This window comes from Astatotilapia calliptera, chromosome 23, assembly GCF_900246225.1.
Source record: "Astatotilapia calliptera chromosome 23, fAstCal1.2, whole genome shotgun sequence".
Taxonomy (NCBI): Eukaryota; Metazoa; Chordata; class Actinopteri; order Cichliformes; family Cichlidae; genus Astatotilapia; species Astatotilapia calliptera.
This window is the reverse complement of record NC_039323.1, coordinates 37,122,628-37,147,099: the sequence shown is the minus strand read 5'-3', so window position 1 is coordinate 37,147,099 and position 24,472 is coordinate 37,122,628. Positions and strand designations below refer to the sequence as shown.

The following is a 24,472-nucleotide window of genomic DNA, read 5'->3' as shown; positions in this document are numbered from 1 at the left end:
TTTACTGTCAGTGCTGCTGGTGTTGTTAGTGCTGGGAGAATTCCAACTTCTCGATAGCAAGAAGAAGAAGTGGAAAAAAGGATGCTAAGACTTCATGCTATGCATATTCTGACTGATACGCCATGATTATCTACAACGAGGGGAAAGAGTAAAGTCATTCCGAGTGCTGTTTTCAGCTCCACGACACAAGTGAGGAGACACATTTTAGAAAAGCAGTGTTATCACTAACTAGTCCTGCATGGAACCTGCGCTCTACGGACGCAGCACAAAACCCCAAACAACACTGAATTGAGTCAATTTCACGTGGTCTCGCTATCCTGTGAGAGGACAGGGCTAATCTTCCCCTGTTTATTCTGAGATTCGACTTTGCAGCATAAGCCCCTTTAATATAGCAAATGGAGGGGAACTGGGCTGGCATCAAAGCTGGATCCAAAGCAGTAGGCTTAAAAGAGAAGAGAAATATCTTACTATGTTAATGTATTCAATGCTGACAACTTTAAGGATGCAAAGACACCTCCCCCCCTCGCTTCCTCTGGCCTTGCCTAATAAAAAAATATGAAAAAAAAAAGACTTACATAACCACACTGAAGATGTGCATCTCTCTAAAAAAATCATCATGGAATCAACTTTCAAACAGTCGATCCTCAGTGAGGCGAAATCATAGGGAAATTTAAAAAAAAGTTTGCTTGGATAAAAACCCTGGAAGTGGGGAAGGGACGGAGGAGACAGTCGCCAGTGATGAAAGATGAGAAAATGAGTGAGAGTTCAGCGATCAAAGGAGGATTTGTGTGTTGGGAGAGGTCACTGCCAGACACTCAAACAGCTTGTCTGGCATCACAACACCGAAGGCTGCCTCTCTCAGTAAGTAATTTCTCTTTCTCTCTCTCCCCCACGCAAACTAATGCTTCCTCAGGCTGAGGTGGATGAATAGGCTTTATGCACAATCCACCAAACTGTCCTATTTTCTTTCCCCGCCCGAGGCAGGAAACAACTGGTCAACTCCCAGGATCCCGCCAGTAGTTCTTCTTATTACTTGGTGAACTGCTGCAGGAGATTCTCTCCACTGTCAGAGTGGAGGCCTGTGGTATTAAATGGTGCTTTTGTCCTGGAAAGCTGTAACATCCTATTATTAAATATAAAGGCTACTCTATTCATCTGCTAGATTTATGTTGAAATGCACTTCCTGATTTAAATACCGATTTGTCTTTTTCCAGCTTGCACGTGAATCTGTGAGCTTGGCTCACCTTTCTTGACGAGTTGGACGTTGGCCTGTCGCCGCCCGTTGCCATTCTCCACGTAGCAGGAGTAGTTGCCCAGGTCGGCCTCCTCCAGAGACTCGATGGTCAGAGAGATCGAAACCTCCTGCTCTCCCAGGTGCTCCCGGATTGTCCTACAGGGGGGAGCAAAGAGCAAATGAACAATAAGCATGTGCAAGTTGGTGAAAATGAATCTCCTTAGGCTGGTAGCGTGCTTCGCAGTGAGTAACAGAGCAGGGCGGGGGCCAGGTAAACAAATGTTAATATAGTCATTAGTTTAATGACCCAAAAAGCTAGCTAATGGGGACTTCTGCTGAAGACCAGACACTTTATTACCTGAGCAGGACGCTATTTGTTTAATGTCCTTGAATTATTCCCACAAAAAACATCTAAACGCAGGGTTTGATTATAAAGCAGTCAAAGTAATTGGTTAGTTTATTTAGGTGCTTTATTGAGTAAATGTAGATAACTCCCTGTTTTGGCTTTTATTGGCCATATCTTTAATATTTCGGTTCACTCTCAACACTCTTATCAACTCCACTTTAGTCATTACTTCTGTAAAAGCAATAATAAACCCGCTATGCTCTTTCTGGCCTGCAATAAAATGGCATAAAATAGTGTGTTATTGGAGTATTTTGCTGCAGGATGTGGTACAGACCAAAACAGAAGCAACGCAGTGTCCTAGAACCCAACTAGCAGCATTGCTCTATGCTAGATGCATAAACTGGTATTGCAATGGGGTTATAAGATGTTGCACTGACCCAAGCTGATCAAAAGCATCAGTTATTGAAGCTTTAAATGTGGACTGTTTAATTACTTGGTCTCTTGGAGACAATATAACAAGTTAAAAATGCGCTGGGAAAATGTTGGCGAAGAGATGTGCGGATGAAGTATGGCTTCGAGGTTTGTTTTCATCAACTTTATTAATTTGTTGCTGTAACCTCAGCTGTGTAGTTGGCTGGTTCATGGTGGTTCTTTGTATAACGAGTAAGATTAGCTGTTAAGAGACCTAACCTCAGCATGCTTCATCCAGCAGACAAAGAACAGCAGCAATAATCAACAGCAAAATCCCCGTTCACATGCACAACTTCATTAAAAGATTTAAATTGAAATATTCATTCAAATTAAAATAATTCATGATTTTATTAAATATAATTGCATTTTGAATTGGATGACAGCAGCACGTTGAAAAGAAAAAAGCTGGGAGAGTTCAATAATGATTAAGTCCTGTCTTTATTGTTTGTTTGACTCCTACATGTTAGCAGGAAAACACTTGACTGCGTAGCTGCCTAATGTTCAAGTGTCCTTAAAAGTCAGCTTCTAACTTGTGTAATTACTGTTTTGATAACTTTGTCTGTCTAAAGCTAAAAAGAATAAAGAACTTCAAGGCTTACTAACAACTTTTTTACTAGACCAGTGATAAAGCCACTTTGTTATGTACAAAAACTGCTCGCTCATGCAAATATCTAACCAACCAACCAATCACAGGGCAGCAACTCAGTGCATTTAATCGAGTGGGTATGGTCAAGACGGCCCGTTAAAGTTCAACAAGACCAGATTGCTTCAAGATGGTGGGAACGCTCAATAACTCAAATAGCAACGCATTACAACCAATATATGCAGAAGAGCATCTCTGTGCTTTCATGTAGATGGGCTACAGCAGCAGAAGACCACTATGTATTAATAGACCTCTCTGCATTGAATCATATCTGTTATTAACCTCTGTCTCTCTTCCACAGCATGTCTTTTATCCTGTCTTCCTTCTCTCACCCCAACCGGTCGCAGCAGATGACCGCCCCTCCCTGAGCCTGGTTCTGCCGGAGGTTTCTTCCTGTTAAAAGGGAGTTTTTCCTTCCCACTGTTGCCAAAGTGCTTGCTCATAGGGGGTCATATGATTGTTGGGTTTTTCTCTGTATCTATGAAGCGCCTTGAGGCGACTTATGTTGTGATTTGGCGCTATATAAATAAAATTGAATTGAATTGAATTGAATCTCATTCCCAGTCAACTAAGAACAGGAAACTGAGCCTACAATTTGGAAAAACTTAGCCGGGTCTGATGACGCTTGAATTCTAATGCAGCAGATGGTACAGTCAGACTCCAGCTTTGGCCAAGTGGCAGTGTCATGAATAATTGCCTGCTTCCTTCATTTTTCTTACATTTTAAGGAACTGCTGCAAAAAGTGTTTGCCTGGTGCGGCGAGGCAGATATTGTAGACTTTTGGAGCTAACTCACTCCAAAGTCTCTCCTCTCTGCTTTGGACCCAAACACATAAGACAGCATTGGACTTTTGAGGTGCCATCGTGATGATGAAAGGCTGATTTGCTGTTTGAGCCAAAGGCAAGTGTTGAACATGAAATGTCTGATGGTGGACAGATTCTATCAATTAATCAGGAGAGATCGGCTAATGCTTTGCTGTCAAAAGCTTTTGGACTTTTGGTTGGTAAAATGAAGCTAAGATACAGATTGTTTGGTAAAATTTGGCAACATCATAACTTCAAACACGCTTTTGAGCAGGGATTCTAGCTGCCTCATTACTGAGGTGTACATAAAAGTAGCGTCTGAAAGCTTTTAACAAGTTTGTTTGAGACAATGAAACAAAAGGAACAGAAAGAATTCTGACTCAGAACGTGCAGGGCTGAAAGGGTACACGTGTTCTTATTCCAGTGTTTGCAGCTCTGAAAACACAGACTCCAAATACAAACGCTAGATCAGAAAAAAACAAAACAAAATTAAAGTCAAAAAGTCATAAGAGAGAATATTGACTCTTTAATAAAATATCTTACCAAAAGGTTCACCCCAAGTAAATCTGAATTCTGTCTACAGTGTGCATCTTAAAATCCATAAATCATGACCTTGGAATTACTTCTGTCTGGGAAGAGTGCAATTCTGAGACACTGTCTGAGATAAACTATGCACTTTATACCTATACAGTGCATATCTGCAACTATTTTTCCCGAGTTCTAAAGACCAGGCATCTACAATAGACACAACCTCAGCTCAGTTCCAAGCTCTACTTTTTCCTGACATAAAGTATGTGCTAGCAACTTTTTTAGATGGTACCATTTTAGCGCATCAGTGGAACAAAACTACAAGAAGGTAGGAGCTGCCCGTCCGTGACTGCCGATAAGCAAACACCATATGAGTCATGACACATTTCCCCCATGAAAATTACTGCTCTGTTGACTCGCTGAGGCTCTTGACGTTGATTGCTTGTGACACATTGGTATGGGGATAATAGTGTGACTGTCACGATGCACTACAGCACCGACCTATCACACACATTTTGCCAGAAGGTTTAGCGAGATGATGTTTCTGTTACAAAGTACTCCCTTTTCTAGAAATCTATATACTCTCCCACATTACAAACAGCGTGTGCAAAGAGTAGAATCCATTGCTTCGACTATTTGATCACAGTTGGTGTACTGGAGAAACACTCTGATACTTGAAAGCTTATTTTCTTTTTCTCTTGGCAGGATATTGTGCTCATTAGCATAAAATGGATTTTCACAGCCTTCTCTTCATTATCATTGTCTCCCTTGTTTAAGAGAGGAGAAAGAATGGTGTCATACTGTAGCTAAGTGGCTTCAATGAGAAGAGTTGACACCAAAACCCTCAAAGTGTCGAGGTATATTCTCATAAATTTGAACAAAGTAAGCACTTTTTCCAACTAAGCTGTTCTGTACAAGAGCCTGGCTCCTATTTAATAATCTCCGGTAAGAGGTAAATCCCTTTTCAGCTTAGAAATCAGACCATGTGGCTTTTCTCAGAAAAATTCAAAGTTTCAGAAAGTGAAAGAAAATAACACTATTAATGCGTGGGTCTATATTTAAGGGTGAAAAATAAAAATAACCTAAAGTTTAACATCAGTCACCAAGAGAAACAGTCTCACATGACGGCCTCATAGGAGACTTCCACGGATCACTAGAGTCATTTCGTAACATCTCACTATCTCACTATGTCAGTGGAAAAATTCCACCTCCACCATGGACATGGTGCCGGTATTGGTGAAGAGCGTTTGAGCTTTTTGAGGACCAACTCATATTTCAAAAAGTTTGTACGAGCACAGTATGAGATAATAATACCGTCAGATAATCATGGTGGACAAAGGCTAGGCTGCCTCTCCCAGGCACTGGTAAATTCCTTCCTCTCCAATTCCACTAAAGTCAGGTTCCCACTTTGAGCACCAGCACTTTAATAGTAAACCAGTGCTAAACAGTTTATTTATTTATTGGTATATTTCTTTGGTGTTAATGCATCAAAATGGTTATAAATGAGGCACTTTGTTGGTGGAGAAGAAATAAAACGAAAGTGAAATGGTAGAAGAAATATCAAAATATCAAGTTTAATTGATTCTAAAGTTTAAGAACTGTTGAATTAAAAAAATTCTACAGCTCATCAGTCATCAAGCATATTTTCAATGTGATAGACATAAAAAAGCAACTGAAAAGCAGTGCGTGTATGTCTGTTCTGTTAATGTCAGTGAACATTTACAAGTTGGATATATCAGGCATAGTAATTTATGGCGACATTACGCCTATGTTACATGTACTGGTATGCTGTTAATATGTTACATGTACGCTATGTCAGTGCTTCCCAACCACTGTGTTGCGGCACATAGGTGTGCCGTGAGAAATGATCAGGTGTGCCATAGAAGATTATCTAGTTTCACCTGATTGGTACTCTAAGCCAGCGGTCCCCAACCTTTTTTGCGCCACGGACCGGTTTATGCCCGACATTATTTTCACGGACCGGCCTTTAAGGTATCGCGGATAAATACAACAAAATAAAACTAGTACCGGTACCGAAAAAAGATTTATTCATAACACACGTGAAAAGACCCAGGAAAACCGAGTAAACGATAAAAACGATAACAAAATAATGCTGAAAACCGATAAAAACCCTGAAAACCATACATTTCATACCTGAGCCTCAACTCTCGCGGCTCGGGGGTTGGGGACCGCTGCTCTAAGCGACCGGCGTGAGAAACAGGCAGAACAATTACATTCTCTTACACTAGAGGGCAGTACCACTTCTTGCTCCAATTAAATGGGTTGCCAACTGCCAGTAAAACAGAAGAAGAAATTACATAGTCATGCTACGAGTGAGACAACGCAGCGCGCAATAGTAATAGGTAAATATTTAAAAAGTAAAAGTATTCAGTCTGATCTTGGTCCTAGAATTCCGAGCCAGATGAAGGTCCTAGCATAAGCAGTGGTCAGAGGAAAGACAAAAAAAGGTATACTTGGGACAAGTCAGGCAAATTCCACTATGTCTGGTACACAGGGCTTTTTCTAATGTGAAACGTGCCGTGGCTCCAAAAGGATGGGAGACACTGCGCTATGTGTACGTTATTGTTCGCAAATACATTTTGCCAAACAATTTTTACTGCAGTGACACTTTAGGGTGACTAGAATGTGACACTAATTGTGCCCATAACTGATTACTTTGTCTTACACAATGAATATAAATATAAAGAAAATCAATGTTTTTATTGTCATTCTTTTGGTGTTTCTTTATCACATCTCACTATATACAGAAGATAAAAAGCAAAACATACACCAAGCCTAGCTGTAACCAGACAGAGCAGAGACATTATTTCCCATTATTTCTGTTCTCCAAGAAGGCACAACCTCAGCTACATGAGGTATGATATGATGATGTGAGATGGCAGGGGCTAGTAGGTAAAAAGAATGCCTACTGGTAATATCTATGGAAGTGATTACAGATGATAAAAACCATTCAAATGGATTGAGAACATAAAAAATGAGTGTTTTCCATAGCAGGATACCTGACCTCCAGTCAGTCCATTTCACAGTTAACCAGAATTAGCATAAAACAGGTACTAAACAAAACATTGGAAAATAAAGATCAATGTCTACTTATAAAGCCTGTTTCGGAACAACTGTTACAAACGAAAAAACAACAAGAAAACAATGCTCGTTAAAAAAGCAAAATCTGTCCTGCTGTGCTGTTGTGAAAAAACAGGCATGATATACGAGCAGATAATCTTTTTAAGGTTACCAAAATTACAGCTATTTCTAGCCCCTGTTTAATGACGCATGGGGCTAATAGCACAAAAAGGTGTGAGTGCCACTTGAGCATTTGTCTGCTGCCTGCTGCAGGGTATTTGAATATGAAAACTCATCTAATTCTTGTTGATCAATGAACAAGCCAAACAAAGCAGACTGGGAAGTGCTGGGAGGATAAAGAATAACTATAATACACCCACTGCTGCCATGGCAATATCTTACATTAGCTTTACAAAGTGCTGCTAATAATTGGTGTCCCACATAGAAATTATCACTCTGCAGTGAAACTTCTTTTATTGACCATGCACAGAGAAGAACTATTAGAAGTAATCATTTTGCAGCTACGTGGACTTATAGCAGCTTCATAAAACCTAATAATGAAGTTTTACTTTTTATGCTGGTCTCCAGCAAATATAGCAGAAAGGTTAGCTCCTGGGGTAAAGGTTATGTGAGTATATAAGGTAATTCTTTTAGGGTTTTCTCACAGTGCCTGTTAGCTCATCGTTCTCCATTGAGAGGCCAGTCGGGCAGATATGACAGGGGATCACAAGGCTGAGATATAGATCCATGCTGATGGTTTTTTAAAGAGGCGGCACCCATGTGTAACTCGACACAGATTGAAACACTTAAGGCGTCGGCAAAGGAAAAAAATTCATCTTTGTTTACAAAAAACACTCATACCCATCATACTTGTTACTGAAAGTCTTAAGTGGAGGTCTAAGTGAGTTCCTGGAAAACAGGAACCGTGAAGTGTGAACACACCCACACATACATCTGCCAGGTCCCTGGCACATATCTCGGGGTCAAAAAAACATCTTGGTGTTTTGTGACTTAAATCTACCAAAGACCTGACATCAGTTTCAATGTAAAATGTTTGGAGTAAAAATAAAACCCCCACAAAAACCACAAACTGTTTTCTAACTCAGGTACACTTCGGTAAATCGAGTTTGCCTGAAAACAAGGGCAAGGGTCTGTAGCCTATGTGATGGAAAACTACAGCAGAAGTGAAAGCCCACACCACGGTGGCTGGGAGGCAAAATATTGCATCATTATTCATCTCAAATATGAGTAAACATCACATATTAGCCTGAAACACTATATCTGAAAGGTTGATTTGAATTACTGTAGATCAGAGCTGATCTGAAATGTAATATTTTATACAATGACAGATCATCCAATGTGCATACGATTTGTGCTGGCATGCATGTGCAGCGCTGTTGCATCAGTAAGCGGTAGGAGTGCTCCACTTTTCAAACTGTCAAATAATGTTGGCAAAGGACTGTTATTTCTACTCTGCACAGCTGTGAGACTGGATATTCTTATGTGCAGAGCAAGATTTGGGAATATATACATTGATGTGCACACTTGAAAATGTACATATGGATGTTTAAAAATTCATTTAACCAAAATCTGAGAACCTTGATACAAATTAGGTTACTTTTTAAGAATATACCCGAAATTGATGGGAAAGGTCTCCCCCAAGAAGAAGCTACTATGAGTTCAGGAATGGCTCAAGGACTCCAAAAGGTCTCCAAAGTCCCCAGAAGCTGGAAGAAACCTGATCCACCACCACGCAACCTACAGAATACCAAGGATCCCCTACCAATGTACTGGTTTAAGGGCACCCCGATAGCTCAGCTGGTAGATTGTGCAAGTTTGAGTCCACCCTTGTGTATTTGTTGCATTTCATCCCTTCTCTGTCAATGTAGCTTTCCCCATCCACATACAATGTGCATAACACTAAAGGACATGCCCACACAAGACCAGATGGTTCAGTTTTAAAGTTGTAACTAAGATTTCTGACGTCGGCATATCTAGTAGAGTTAAAACAACTCGAGCCATGTACCCTACCTGGTATCTGAAAAGACTGGAGAGAATATGTCTGCCTGTTTTCTCTTTGAACGCGTGAACATTTCCCAGAGAGGCTGGAGAAGTAATTTCGGATGGAAATCAGGGCTGCTGTACCGATACTGTTGCTTAGTGACAAGCATGGTGAGAATTATTTGTGTTTGTCAAGGTAAAGGTCAACTGGTAGGTGGTAGAAGTGCACAGGTGTTGAAACAGATTTTACAGTAAATCAAGAGACATGTTTAATTCCACGCTTCCTCTCAACATCTGGCCGGGGAACCAAGCATATAATAACTATAATAACTATCATTTTGTTTTTGCCGTACTGTTTTATGGGGTATTTTTGGAAGGAATAATTTTATATTGTGCTTAGATGAAAATAATTTCTTCTGCACTTGGCTAGCTTATCTCAGGAGAAGTAAACTACCATATGGGCAGGGATAGCTCAGTAGGTAAAGTGGTCGCCCCATGATCGGAAGGTCGGCGGTTCGAATCCACTTAACGGCTACCCTGAGGTACCCCTGAGCAAGGTACCGTCCCTACACACTGCTCCCCGGGCGCCTGCTTAGTGGGCTGCCCACTGCTTCACTGAGTGAATGGGTCAAATGCAGAGAAAAACAAGTAATTTCCCCATGGGGATCAATAAAGTATCCATTATTATTATGTGTGATTCTTGTCTTTCTGTTAAGCTAAGCTGGTGGTTCCAACCCTAAATTCCCCATTAAACAAGTCAATTAACTATTTGTTAATGCAAATATATCAAATCAGGCATGTGGACATGGTCATAATGACGTACTGAAGTTTAAAAGAAATATCAGAATGGAGGAGAAAGGTGATTTAGGGGACTTTTAACCTGGCATGGTGGTTGGTGTCAGAGGTTGTTTTACTGGGATTTTCCCACACAACACAACAATCTCTAAGGTTACAGAGAATGGGCTGGAAAACAGAAAATATCCAGTGAGCAGCAGTTCTCTGGGTGATATTGCTGTGTTGATGCCAGAGGTCAAAGGAGAATGACCAGCCTGCTTTGAGCTGATACTGATGTACTGATCGGTACTGAAAGTACCTCAAAAAACCACTCTTTAAAACCAGGGCATGAAGAAGAGCATCTCTGAATGCACAACATGCTGAACCTTGTAGCAGAGGGGCTACAGCAGCTGAAGACCACACCAAGTGCCACTCTACATTGTAAATACCCTGACTATACTCACTGATTAACTTAGCAAAGCTAAGACATCTGTTTAGCTTTTGCTAAGCTAACACATACTATACTTTGGGTCTTTCTAAGCAACTAGTTCAACCTTCATATGGAGAATTTAATAATTCTACATATATTAAAGTACTAAATCACATATGCACTGTATACACTTCAACAAAGGTTTGTATTATTAGGCTTTTATTTTCAGACGGTACTGAGCAGTGCTGAGTTTGCAGCACTAATAAGCAGAGACCCTGGACGGTGTAAGTACCCTGATTTCCCATGATATATCCAAGAAAGTTAATTATAGTTAGAAAATGAAATGAAATTTTACACTTGAACTGCTACTCAAAAGGGTGCTGTATGCCCTTACACCGGGGGACTGAAACTTCTTCTGGTTTCAAACTTCGGCAGCACGGTCTTTAAGTCTGCAATCTGTGCTGCGTCTTCTCACAAATCCATGAAGTCATGTTCTGCAGCCACAATTTTTTTTTTTATCAACCCTGAATCTCAGTGGTGAAACATTGTGCCAAAAGCTCCATTTTATGTATTACAGGCGGCCCTTAAGGGAATACTCCTGTGTGATTAATTTCCATTTCAAAGCTAAAAGCTCATGGAATGATGTCAGCGAGTGGGTTTGAAGTGGTGCAAACTCAAATGGGAACAAAAAAAATGAAATAAATAATAACGCTCAGAGGGAGACAGCATCTCACAGTGGCACACAACAAAAATATGTGTTTTTAAAAACTTGAATGCGTGTATACTCCTCACGTCTGAGCCTGCACACACACACACACACACACCTTCCGGTCACGGTTTTGATTTCTTGCCTTGTTACCTCATTTGACTATCGTATGAAAGCAGGTTTCTAACTGCATGCGGTGAGCCACTCACTATTCCATCTTCTCATCTTTATTATACCACCTACGCAGTGTCGCCACCTGCCAACCCCCCTCCACCTCCACAGTCCCCTTAAATCCTGTAGGCTCTAATTGGCCCGGTGTCCTTCACGACAGAGAGTGGTGCTGAGAGCTGGACGGAGCATGCTAGCAGGCTAATAGAGACATCTCGAAATGCCAGGTCACTGACTGGGCCGCTAACTCTCCTCCCAGCCTTGTCACGCTGCTTATGGTTAACCTTTTCTTTACATAGCATTTGTCGACAACAAGAATTTTTCTAGTCATACGTGTGGTCCGTGAAAGGGGTGCATCGGGGCAGGATACCAAACACAGATGCTATGTGGTTTTTGCAATACAGACACGAGCAAGAACGACAAATATAAGTTTGACAAATAAAAAGAGTGAACTATCTCTTCGCTTTTATTGATTCAAAACCATTTATTTAATTAAATCAATCCATGTTTTTGACACTAGTTTTCAATCTGTAATTGAATTACAGCTAAGGGAATTCAGTGTATTTATACTGTGTCTTCTTGTTACCCTTATCTGAATTCCCCTGTGATGACAGCAAAGCAAAGAAACCCATTCTTAAGGATTAAGCATTTCCTCTTCACAGCTACAATTACTTCTTGCCTGCAATTTTTTTAACCACACTCGACTGTGACCACAGTCACAGCACAAATACATTATACTCAGCGTGCATTAACTTAGAAGAGCTCTTTTCTTCTTTCAACATATTTACTATGTATATTTGATTTTTTTTAAGGTTTTATAATCCTCTTCACAAAATCGGTGTAGTACTGTCTTGAGTAATCCCTCATTTCTTGCTGCAATCACTACTTATTACAATTGTACAAGCTTGAAAGTCAATATTTGGTATGGCCACCTTTATTCTTCATCACAGTCTAAACTCGCTTTCTTTAAGCAGTCTTCAGGAATAGTTCTCCAGGCTTCTTGAAGGACATTCAAAGCGTTGGCTGCCTTTTGCTCTGTTCTCTGTTAAGATGATCCCACAGTTCTTTAATAATGTTTAGGTCTGCGCTCTAAGGAGGCCAATACATCAATGATAATGTTCCATTGTTTGTTTTAATGTCAATCAGTTGACACTGATTTTCAATGAATTTCTAGTTTAATTCAAATTCAAATTCAAATTTTATTTGTCACGTACACAGTCATACACAGTACGATATGTAGTGAAATGCTTGGACAACTGCTCGTGACCTAAAGAGAACAAAAAAGGAAAAGGCTATGAATAAGATAGGAAATAAATATGAAAAATTAAAAAGGGTAAATTTAACTAGGAAGGAATAAAATATAAATTAAGGTTAAAAATGAAATAACTGTACAACACAAATTAGAATGAAGGGTAAATTTAACTGGGAAGAATAAGATAAAGATAAATATATAAATTAAAGTTGAAAATAAAATAACTGTACAACAAAATACACAATACACAATATAGAACTATATAAGAATGTATGAAGAAATCTAAATATAAATAAATATATACACAATAACAGCAGCTGTACAAGTATTAACCGGAAATGAAGAATATAGTGACCAGTGTTGTGCAAAAACAATGTCCAGAATGTCCAGTGTGTGTGTAAGAACCATATGTGTGGGTCAGTACTGTGTGGTGGTGTGATTGAGAGACCGTATCGCCTGCGGGAAGAAGCTCCTCCTCAGTCTCTCTGTGTTGGTCTTCAGGGAGCGGAATCGCTTTCCTGACCTCAACAGAGAGAACAGTCCGTTGTTGGGGTGGCTGAGGTCCTTCACGATCTTCCTGGCCTTGGTCCAGCACCGCCTGCTGTAGATTGAGTGCAGGTCAGGGAGCTCGGAGCGGATGGTGCGCTCAGCTGACCGCACAACCCTCTGTAGAGCTCGTCTGTCCTGCATGGTGCTGTTCCCGAACCAGGTTAAGATGTTTCCCGCCAGGATGCTCTCTATGGTGCACGAGTAAAAGTTCCTGAGCACCTTGGAGGGCAGTTGGAAGTCTCTCAAGCGTCTGAGGTGGTAGAGACGCTGTCGGGCCTTTTTCACCACGGTGTTGATGTGACAGGACCATGACAGGTCCTGCGTGATGTGAACTCCGAGGTATTTGAAGCTGTCCACTCTCTCCACTGGGCACTCGTTGATGACGGGGGTCTGGTAGTTCCTCTCCTGCTTAGTGCTGAAGTCCACTATCAGCTCCTTTGTCTTACTGACGTTTAGAAGGAGGTTGTTCCTCTGGCACCAGTTCTCCAGATTCCTAATCTCCTTCAGGTAGGCCGTCTCGTTGTTATCAGAGATCAGGCCCACCACGACGGTGTCGTCAGCAAACTTGATGATGGTGGTGGAGCTGGTAGTGGCCACACAGTCATATGTGTACAAAGAGTACAGCAGGGGGCTCAGAACACACCCCTGGGGGGCTCCAGTGCTGAGAGTGGTGGAGGCTGAGACATGTCCGCCCATCCTTACTGCCTGTGGTCTGCCAGTTAGGAAGTTGGAGATCCACTGACACATAGATGAGCTGAGTCCCAGATGCTCCAGCTTGGTGGTGAGTGTGGAGGGAATTATGGTGTTAAATGCAGAGCTGTAGTCTATGAAGAGCATTTTAACATAATTCCCCCTTCTAGTGTCCAAGTGAGTGAGTGATGTGTGGAGGAGATGAGAGATGGCATCGTCTGTGGAACGATTTGGACGGTAAGCGAACTGTAGTGGGTCCAGTGTGTCTGGTAGTGAAGAAATGATGAAGTCTCTGACCAGGCGTTCAAAGCACTTCATCACTACTGAGGTGAGGGCTACAGGGCGATAGTCATTGAGAGAAGCAGGGTGGGGTTTCTTCGGGACAGGAACAATGATGGACTCTTTGAAGCATGTGGGGATCACCGACTGAGATAAAGAGATGTTGAATATCTCAGTGAACACAGGAGCTAGCTTGTATGCGCAGTCTCTTAGGATACGACCTGGGATGCCGTCTGGTCCTGCTGCTTTCCTGGTGTTCACTCTCTTGAAGGCTCTCCTTACTTCATGCTCGGAGATGACGAGCACGTTTCCGGTGCTGGCAGTATCTTCCTGTCTGCAGCCGTTAGCGCCGCTAACACTAGCATTGTTGGAGACCTTAGCTGCAGCCTCGAAGCGAGCATAGAAAGTGTTCAGCTCGTCTGCCAGAGTCACGGCCGCGTTCGTCATACCGGTTGTTGGTGCTTTATAGTCCGTTATTGTCCTTAGTCCCCGCCACAGGCTCCTAGAGTCACTCTGTTGGAGTTGTGACTCTAGTTTCCTCCCGTAGCGCTGCTTCGCCTCTTTCACCGCCCTCCGCACGTTATATGACGCGGCTTTGTACGGGTCCATGTCCCCCGTCATGAGTCCCGTGTTGTAGGCAGCGGTGCGGGATCTCAGAGCGTCGCGGATGGTTTTATCCACCCATGGCTTCTGGTTGGGAAACGTTGTGATAGTCTTTGTCTCCACGGTATCATCCGCTAGTTTCCCGATGAATCCCACAACCGCTTCCGTAAACACGTTGACGTCATCGTCGGAGCTGTTTCTGAACATGCCCCAGTCTGCGTCATCGAGTGCGTCCTGTAACGCGGCCACCGATTGATCCGTCCAGCGCGCGACCTTCCTCTGAACCGGAACTTCCTGTTTCAGCCTTTGTTTGTATTTTGGCATGAGGAAGATGGCGGCGTGATCAGATTTGCCAAACGGGGGGCGGGATTGTGCCTTGTAGCCGTCCTTGACTGTAGTGTAGCAGTGGTCCAGTGTCCTTTCACCCCTGGTGGGGCAGGTGATGTGTTGATAAAAGTTCGGCGCTGCGCGTTTGAGGTTGGCGCTATTAAAGTCCCCCGTCACAATAAGCGCAGCGTCCCGGTGTTGTGTCTGGTGCTGTGTGAGTGCCTCATGCAGCTCGCATAAGGCGGTGACCGTGTCCGCTTGTGGTGGAATATAAACGGCACTTACAATGACCGATGTAAATTCCCGAGGTAGATAAAAGGACGACACATGATGGACAGTAGTTCCAGATTTGGTGTGCAGGAGCGTGTGAGAGGAACAACGTTCGCACTGTTGTCACAGTTTCCCTTCTTAAGAGAAGGGAGAACTTCTTGTCAGAAACCTTTCCATTCATACAGTTTCTGATAAGGTTTCAGTGAGCAGTGGATGGATCATCTGAAGTATCAAATGCATCTTTCAGATTGTGTGTCAGGTTTCTGCAGTTTCCTTTTTTTTTTTAAGGACACACTGCACACCATACTGAGATATGTCAGGATTTTAGGTAATAGCTCTTTGGGAATCACCTTGCTGGTGAAACTGCTTCAAACTGTTTTATCTTTGGTACTTTTCATGGGTTCAACTGAAGAAATGGATTGTTTTTAATGTGTTTTTGTGACAGGCTGTTTAGCAAGTACCTAAAGATACAATTGGTTCTGCAGTTGTCTGTTATGTGTAGACAAACCACTGGTTTAGCTCCTGAGTTAGCTTCCTTTGCCAAGCTTGAATGATTCCTAGGTCAAGTTGCAACAAAGAAACAACACAAACATTCCTCTGAAAATGGTCAGGTATAAGGACTAGACTGTAAGTGAGTGGAAAAGCAGCCAGTGTCCAAAGAAAGCCTGGAGAACTATTGCACAAGACCATTTTTTTTTTTAAATTACAAGAAAGTCTGGCTCCTTGGAAGCATAATATAAAGAAATAAAGGTTGGCTCATGACTTTTGCACAGCACTATATATCCTGTGCTCTATCTTTATATTGATCTGAGATGTTTAATCAAATCAAATCAAATCAAATCACTTTTATTGTCACATCACATGTGCAGGTACATTGGTACAGCACATGTGAGTGAAATTCTTGTGTGCGAGCTTCACAAGCAACAGAGTTGTGCAAAATACAATAATGTAAACAAGCAAAATACAAGAATGGCTACATCTGAAACTAATAAATATATGTACAATATATAATAGTATATGCATTTCTGGATGTGTATACTAAATATTTTTCTACGTGTGTGTGTGTGTGTGTGTGTGTGTGTGTGTGTGTGTACACATATTTTACAAGTTAAATAGAGTAAACAATAAATAAAATATATAAAAAAAATAAAATATACAGAGTTGAGACATGTGCAAAACAGTGGCATTACTGTACAGTATGGAGTGCATAATGTTAAAGTTCCAGTAGTGAAGCTGAGGTGTCTATGAAGTGTTCAGCAGTCTGATGGCCTGATGGAAAAAGCTGTCTCTCAGTCTGCTGGTACGGGACCGGATGCTGCAGAACCTCCTTCCTGATGGAAGTAGTCTGAACAGTTTATGGCTGGGGTGACTGGAGTCCTTGATGATCCTCCCCGCTTTCCTCAGGCACCGCTTCCTGTAGATGTCTTGGAGGGAGGGAAGCTCACCTCCAATTATCCGTTCAGAGCACCGCACTACTCGCTGGAGAGCTTTGCAGTTGTAGGCGGTGCTGTTGCCATACCAGGTGGTGATGCATCCAGTGAGGATGCTCTCAATGGCACAGTGATAGAAGGTCCTGAGGATGCGGGGGCTCATGCCGAATCTTTTCAGTCTCCTGAGAAAGAAGAGGCGCTGCTGCGCCTTCTTCACTGTTTTGTTTATGTGTACTGACCACGTAAGATCCTCAGCCAGATGTACACCAAGGAACCGGAAGCTGCTCACTCTCTCCACAGCAGCGCCGTTGATGGTGATGGGGGTGTGTACTTCTCTGCACCTCCGGAAGTCCACTATCAACTCCTTTGTCTTTGCGACGTTGAGGGTGAGATGGTTGTCTTGACACCAGTGGGTCAGGGCGCTGACCTCCTCCCTGTAAGCCGTCTCATCACCATTGGTGATAAGACCCACCACTGTAGTGTCGTCCGCAAACTTCACAATGGTGTTGGAGTTGTTAGTGGCCGTGCAGTCGTAGGTGTAGAGTGAGTACAGGAGAGGGCTCAGTACACACCCCTGTGGAGCACCAGTGTTCAGTGTGATGGGGGATGAGGTGATGCTGCCCAGTCTGACCACTTGGCGTCTGTCAGACAGGAAGCTAAGGATCCAGCTGCAGAGGGAGCTGCTCAGTCCTAGATCCTGCAGTTTCCTGTCCAGCTTCGAGGGAACGAAGGTATTGAATGCTGAGCTGTAATCTACAAACAGCATTCTCACATACGTGTCTCTCTTCTCCAGGTGTGACAGGGCAGTGTGTAGTGTCAGGGCTATGGCATCATCAGTGGACCTGTTGTGGCGGTATGCAAACTGTAGAGGGTCCAGTGAGTCGGGTAGTGCAGAGCAGATGAAGTCCCTGACCAGCTTCTCGAAGCATTTGCTTACGATGGGGGTCAGGGCTACAGGTCGCCAGTCGTTCAATGAGGAGATGGTGGAGGATTTGGGTACAGGGACGATGGTGGCCATTTTGAAGCAGGCTGGGACTACAGACAGAGAGAGGGAAAGGTTGAAGATGTGCGTGAACACTCCAGCCAGCTGAGCCGCGCATGACCTGAGGACGCGGCCGGGAATCCCGTCCGGACCAGTAGCTTTGCGTGCGTTCACCTTCCTGAAGCACTTCCGCACATCCTCCTCAGACACAGTGTGCGCACCGCGGATGACGTCAGTGCGCACACTGTCCGGTCTCATGGTGTTCGCTGTGTCGAATCTAGCGTAGAATACGTTTAGATCCTCACACAGAGAGGCCGTGGTCTGCGGTGTGCTGGTTTTCCCTCTAAAGTCTGTGATCGTGTTTAGTCCCTGCCACATACTCCGAGGGTTGTCAAACTGTTGCTCCACCCTGTCCCTGTACTCACGTTTGGCTGCTTTGATCGTCTTCCGGAGTTGGTAATGTGCGTGTTTGTAGTCCGATGTGTTCGCGGAGGCAAAGGCGGTGTTCCGTGCCGCCAGTGCCGCGCGAACATCTCCGTTAATCCAGGGTTTTTGATTTGGGAAGGATTTAACTGTTCTGGATGGATTAAACTGTTGCTACGTTCTACTACGTTCTACTAACTTGATGGTTTCCACTGTTTCACACGTTATCTTTTAATAGTCTCGGCGGCCGTGTATTGATGATGAGGATTGATTATTCATTTAAGAAGGGTGAGCACTTTGCTCTGGATTTCGATTGACCTTCACCGCTTGAAGATCAGTGCATAATCTTGAACAAAAGTACAGCATTGGTGTAATGTTCTGCCCTTGTTAGTCCATCAAACAAGGAAACTGTGACCTTTTCTCAGGCCTGTGATTAAGCAAAGATCAACCATCCTGCAATTTTGGCAACATCACAGACAATATGAGCCATCTGAGGCTGTAATCCACCCAGCTGACAGTATTTTACGTGCCAATTATAAACTGATTTAACTGCACGACATCAACCCACTGGTTAACTGGCCACTTCATTATGTACACTCGTTCAACTGCTCATTAAAGCAAATATCTAATTAGCCAAACATGAGCCACAAACTAAAAATATTTAGGCATGTAGACATGGTCACGAGGGTGTGCTGACTGGTGACTTTGAATGTGACATGTGTTAGTGGCAGACAGGCTGCTTGAGTAGAAACTGCTCATCTGCTAAGACATTCAAAACATTCATGTCTAGGTTTTAAAGGGAGAGTGCCAAAAAAGAAAATACCCACTGAGTGAAAATTTAGGAGCAAAATAAATTGCAGATGGGCGAGAGCAGAGAAGCGTGGTCAGACTTGTTTTGAGGTAATAGATCAGTAAAAAAAAGTCAACTCTTTACCAGCAAGGTATGACAAAAGAGCATCTTAGTTTATCAAACCTAGAAGCAAGATGGATCCATCCTGTCCTGTAGCAATTTAGGGTGCTGGCACAGAAAGCAGTATTTCCAGGCACCCTGTGGGCACCCTTGTACCAGCCGTGAGGCATTAATATGCCAAAGCTTCCTGTGTATCAGTGTTGACCATATCTATCCCCTTTTCAGAAGGATACCATCTCACAAAGCTCATATCGTACACCGATCAGCCATAACATTATGATCACTGGCAATAACACTGATTATCTCTTCATCGTGGCACCTGTTAGTGGGTGGAATAAATCAGGGAGCAAATGAACATTCTGTCCTCAAAGTTGATGTGATGAAGAAATGGGCAAGCGCATCTAAATACGGTCATTTCTAGCTCCAAAAACCCAATACGGTGGTGGCCAAATAGCTTTGAGTTTAAGGGGTTTCCTTAACCTATATGTGATGGTATATTACCTAAATCTATCTTTTATATACAGTCTATAAGTAGAATAGCGGATTTGCATGATGGCAGTGCTGCCCATAAATCTACAGCATTAGGACAGTTATTAAGCTAGAAAAGGGGTTTCTATTCAACAAAAGCAAGGTGTATGTGTATGTGTAGGTATATGTAATAAAGTGACCCTGCAGCTAAAGTAAACGGATCCCATCTTACTCCTGTAATGTTGTAAATGTAGCAGCAAATCTATCAAATTTCCAATCACAGGTGAAAAATAGGCCTAAAGCAGAAGCGATACCATCAGCTACACTTTAGCAATGGCACGAAATGTCTGCTTTGTTTTTTATGGCTGATCCAAAGTGAATCAATAAAAATGATTCTGGACGAGTTCCATATGTCAGTGCCGTCAAGCTAAAACAACACTTTTCACCATGGGTCCAGGTTCATCGTTTAAACATGCTGGAAATCCAGCTTCCCCCAGTGAACCTTTCTTTCTCTCCCTGTATAACTGCATTGCTGTCAATCATGGCTGAACATTTATGATTGACAGTATTAGACGCCTACTTATTATAGGCATATAATAAAAAGAAAATCTCATTTTCTGCAAGGTGAAACTTTAAATGTGCGACAGTTCCTAAAGCTCCATTGTTTACCTCACATGACTTGTCAAAACTAAAGGAAGAAGAGTTGCGTCTAGGCTTCATTTTTGGATGGTCAACCAGCCTCGGCTGATGCTGATATCAGAGTAAACAGACTTCTGTTTTCATTAATGAGCCAAAAACATGGTGGTCACTCAAATGGAAAAGGAGGCTATTCAGTTAGAGTTTCCATCTGTTGTGCTGCTGCTGCTGCACTTTTGTTTAACTGATGGAGCAGTTCCTGAACTGCGCATATACAGTAGATGCTGATAAAGAATGCATAGCTACCTGCATTATTAAACAGCCACATAAGGCATTCATGAATATCAAATGCTCAATATGAATATTTAGATGGTAGCTTGGTAGTGAACGGTTCCCTTCATTGTTTGGTGTGTTGATGGGTGGTCACAGAGTTGTGGCAAATTGAGTTTAAATAGGTGTTTACCAGTTCAGCCGAGGGGTCCTGTGCTGCTTTTGAAGAGATCAGAAGTGACTCATGAATATATTAGTCACTTCTGACTAAGTGATAGCGGCAGATTATTTCTGTCGCTATAACCGGTTTAATAACGGTCATATGTGCATATTTTTCTTAGATTTGTATCTTTTTTTGCCCAATCTGGACACAATTTTTATTATATGCTATTTGGATTGGAAAGCTCAAATTTCATGAGATCTCACTGTTTTGGGGACGCCTCCGGCTCATGCTTGGTGGTGTGCAATAACCTAACTGTCTTCTGTTTTCCATTTTGCCTTTGCAGAGGTCTCAATATGGCCTGACTGAAAGTAGGCAATGTGAGATCACTAATTGGTTTCCGGACTCTACATTTTTATACCTTAACATTTTTGTTTTGGCTGCTGTACCACAGGGTAGAGTGGCTGCTTATCAACTAATGCTAGCAGGCTTGGTTAGCAAACTGCATCCATAAATTGCACTGGTGCCAAGTGCAAACACAGAAACCTGCTATTTAGTGCCAACTACCAAACTAAAACAAAAACGAAAAACTGGAGAGCAGAATATTCTGGAGAATAGAATATTTTAACAAAAGCTGTTTGAAAAAAGAATATTTCAAACAGCTGGCAGCACATCTGGTGGCTAGAATTGTTGCCTCACAGTAAGAAGGTTCTGGTTTGAATCCACCTCTGTGTGGAGTTTGCATGTTCTGCCTTCATGGGTTCTCCCTGGATACTCCCACAGTCCAAAAACATGCACAAAGTTAGGTTAGCTGGTGATTCTAAAGTGACCACAGATGTACATATGAGTGTGAATTATAGTCTCTCTGTGTTAGCCATGCGGCAGACTGGTGAACCCTGCCTCTTGACCTAGCCGGGATAGGCTCCATCCTATGGTGAATTGGATAAGCAGATGAAAATGAATGGATGTTCCAAAAAGGCACAAACACAGTTGAGAGGTCGAGCTCTATGATGGGAATTAACAGAACGGAGGCTGGAGATAGCAAGCAGAGTCTATTAAAGCAGCCACAGCCTTAAATATAAGCTTTAACAGTGTCCAGCCTGGTGACTTGTGAAAAACAACCACCCCCATACAACCAGCAAATTAGCTATAGAAACCAAAACTGTTATTCATACAAGACTGTACGCAAGCTAATCTAAAGGCTATAGTTGGGTATTTTGACGTGAGAGTGTCTGGGAACTGACTCGCTTTTGAAACCAGCCTTGAGTGGCCACAGATGAACTGTCATTTTGGCCACTCTGGCTTCATTTAGCTGCCCTGGAAGTTGTTGCCTGGTCTAGTATGTGAGAGAGTGCAAAACCTCATGGTATTCACCTGTCGAGTGGGGAGAGAAAAGGTAGGAGGGAGTGTTAAGAAAAATCCCTTACAATAAACTTGTCTCTGGAAATGGCTGCCCCTCCCTGTTCTGGTAGGTTCCTCCTGTTAAAGGAAGTCTTTCCTCCCTACTGTTGCCAAGGTGTCGTCTGATTGTTGCTGTCTTTTTCTCTATTATTATTGTAGGGTCTTTAACTTACAATATAAAGCCCCTTAAGGCAACTGTTGTTATTTGACAATATATACAAATAAAATGGAAGTGGATATACAGATAATAAGATAATAAATATCTGTATTTTACAGTTTACACCTTCATTTCCCAAAATATTCCCCATTCATAAAATTGAAGCTCTGAAGTTCTTACTTGACTTCGCTCTCCTGAATCCTCTCCTCATCCAGGTCTTCGATAAACTTCTCCCCCTTCATCCAATAGATGAGTGGACTGACGTCTCCGCTGTATCCAAAGAACGCTCTGCACGTCAAGTTAACCGGACTTCCTGTGGGAGACGAGAGAAGGAGTCACCTGATAAAAATGTTACAAATGTTAGCCCTGAGATACTGATGACTGTCGAAGGGTCTGCCCTAGACAGTGTCCTCTAAATAAGTAAATAAGTACATAAATAAATAAAAATAAGAGATCAGAGTGTTCCTTTCCAAATATGGTGGATAGAAATAGCCACAAGATATGATATCTGATGCCTGACTTACAGAACCTATTCTCTCCTTTTCACCCTCCGAAACACTCCACGACAGCCTTGCTATCCCATCAGTTCCTAAACTGTTCCTCACTCTCCTGAGGTGCCATCTTAAACCACACTCAACCGTTTTTAAATTCCCCGACACCCTCTTAAACTTATAAACGCGCTCTTGAACCCTCTTTCATGCCAACTTTGTAACACCACTGTACCTTCACAAAAGCTCTTTACCCTCCTCCAAAGCTCCCTTCTCTGTCAGATCCCACTTTTACATTTACATCGCTGTATTTTGCAGGAAGTATTTTGGAAATGTTTAAACACCACAGTGCGGTACGGCTGTTAAGGAGGAGGTGGCTTGTGCTGGTAATGAATGCAAAACTCACAATTCAAACCGCACAGCCTAAGCAGGAGTTCAAATTGCACATTATCGACTTAATTATACTTGTATTGCTGCGATAAGAGGATATGCCCTTATGGGTCTGTGGAAGCAGACTGTGCCTAAGTCAGCCTTCATTCATACTTCATACAACTAACATGCAGCTTTCGGTGTGAATCAGAAAATAAAAGGTGTTTATTCTCTCTGGCAAAAATCCGTGCTACAGCGCAGTGGCTTGATTGCACCCAAATTCCTTTTTAAGTGCTCAGCAGTGCACGGTAATGGTGGTTGTTTCATAACCATTATCACCATTTGGGTGCAAGCAACTTCCAAGAAGTGAAAACCTGTGAATTACTGCCAGACAACCTAACCTATCAAGACTGGAAGAGGTTGGCCCTGTTAGATACCATGGTCAAAAAAACAAAAACAAACTTGTGCTTTAAAAGATGCCAAAAATCAACTTTGAAAGAGCAAAAGCACCGACTGACAGAACGAATATTTAATGGGGCCTGCACATAAGTTTAGAGATAAAGCTTTACATACAAATTAATGCATGAAGTGGAAGTGGCCTTACTTTTATCACCTAGGAACAATAATCTCATTATGAGGGCTGTCAGTGAGCCCGCTGTCATTCCAAGGGCATCAGATGCTTAGCCAAAGCTGCTGGCATCTCAAAGAAGTGGTGATAACACTGAAACCTGCCTCACTTCCAGCTCCATATGAATGCTTGGATGAGACACCTTGTCATTACACTGAAACGCATTGGGTACTCTTAAGCATCTTCTTTCCAGTATGCAATCTTATCGATAAAAAGGGTATTTTTGACCACAGAGGACCACAAGCCATTTCACTCCTACTGCTGGTTGCAAGATAAATGGAGCAGGGTTGTGTCACGAAGGCCTGAGTTAACACTGACCACCATTGGTGGTGTTGATTAGCTGGGTGCTGCGGGGGTCATCTTAGGGGGTCATTGTATTGTTGGGGTTTCCTTCTTATTGTTGTAGGGTCTTTTTATTACAATATACTCTTCTTGTGATTTGGTGCTACATTAAAAAAACCCTCTTTCTTACATGGGTATTCTAACATAACGGCTTAGAGCTTAAGGAGTTAAATATCTTAAAATGCTGACCAACTGGGAAATGAAATAAATCCATATCCATAAGAACCAAAGCTGTAGAAAGCACAAAAATTGAAGCACATGTAAAAGTTTAACAAGGCTGAAAACAGGAAGAGAAAAAGCTTCCAACACCTCAGGTAATTTTTCTGTACAAACAGGCAGCGTGATATACAGATCGACTACCTGGGATGATCAGGGTCATGCACAGAAGACCCATATCAAGCCCCGTCTTTCACATCAGCAGGAGTTCCTCTCTCTGCATCGCTTCATTTTCTACATCCTCTGTGACTGGAAGCAGATAAACCACTTTAAAACCCGTTTTCTCTTCTCTGCTCGGGATTAGAGACCTCTCACTCTTCTTTCACGCTAATCATATGTATGCCGCAACCGACGGCATATCCGTGAATCAGTGCCCTGTGCTGCCGGGGGGAGAAGAACCACCTCATCAAAGTTGGAGAATGACTCTAATGCATAAA

At 42.5% G+C, this 24,472-nt stretch overlaps 1 protein-coding gene across 4 annotated transcripts in view; it reads right to left on the bottom strand.

Moving 5' to 3' along the window:
* Positions 1-24,472, bottom strand: part of LOC113015675 (interleukin-1 receptor accessory protein-like 1-B) — a 333,561-nt gene that overhangs the window by 22,374 nt on the left and 286,715 nt on the right. For all 4 annotated transcript variants that reach the window (XM_026157786.1, XM_026157785.1, XM_026157787.1 and 1 more), the window contains 2 exons: positions 22,173-22,305; positions 1,245-1,390 (listed from right to left, as the gene is read on the bottom strand). In XM_026157786.1, coding sequence (XP_026013571.1) covers positions 1,245-1,390; positions 22,173-22,305 — 279 coding nt within the window. The remainder of the gene's footprint in view (positions 1-1,244; positions 1,391-22,172; positions 22,306-24,472) is intronic.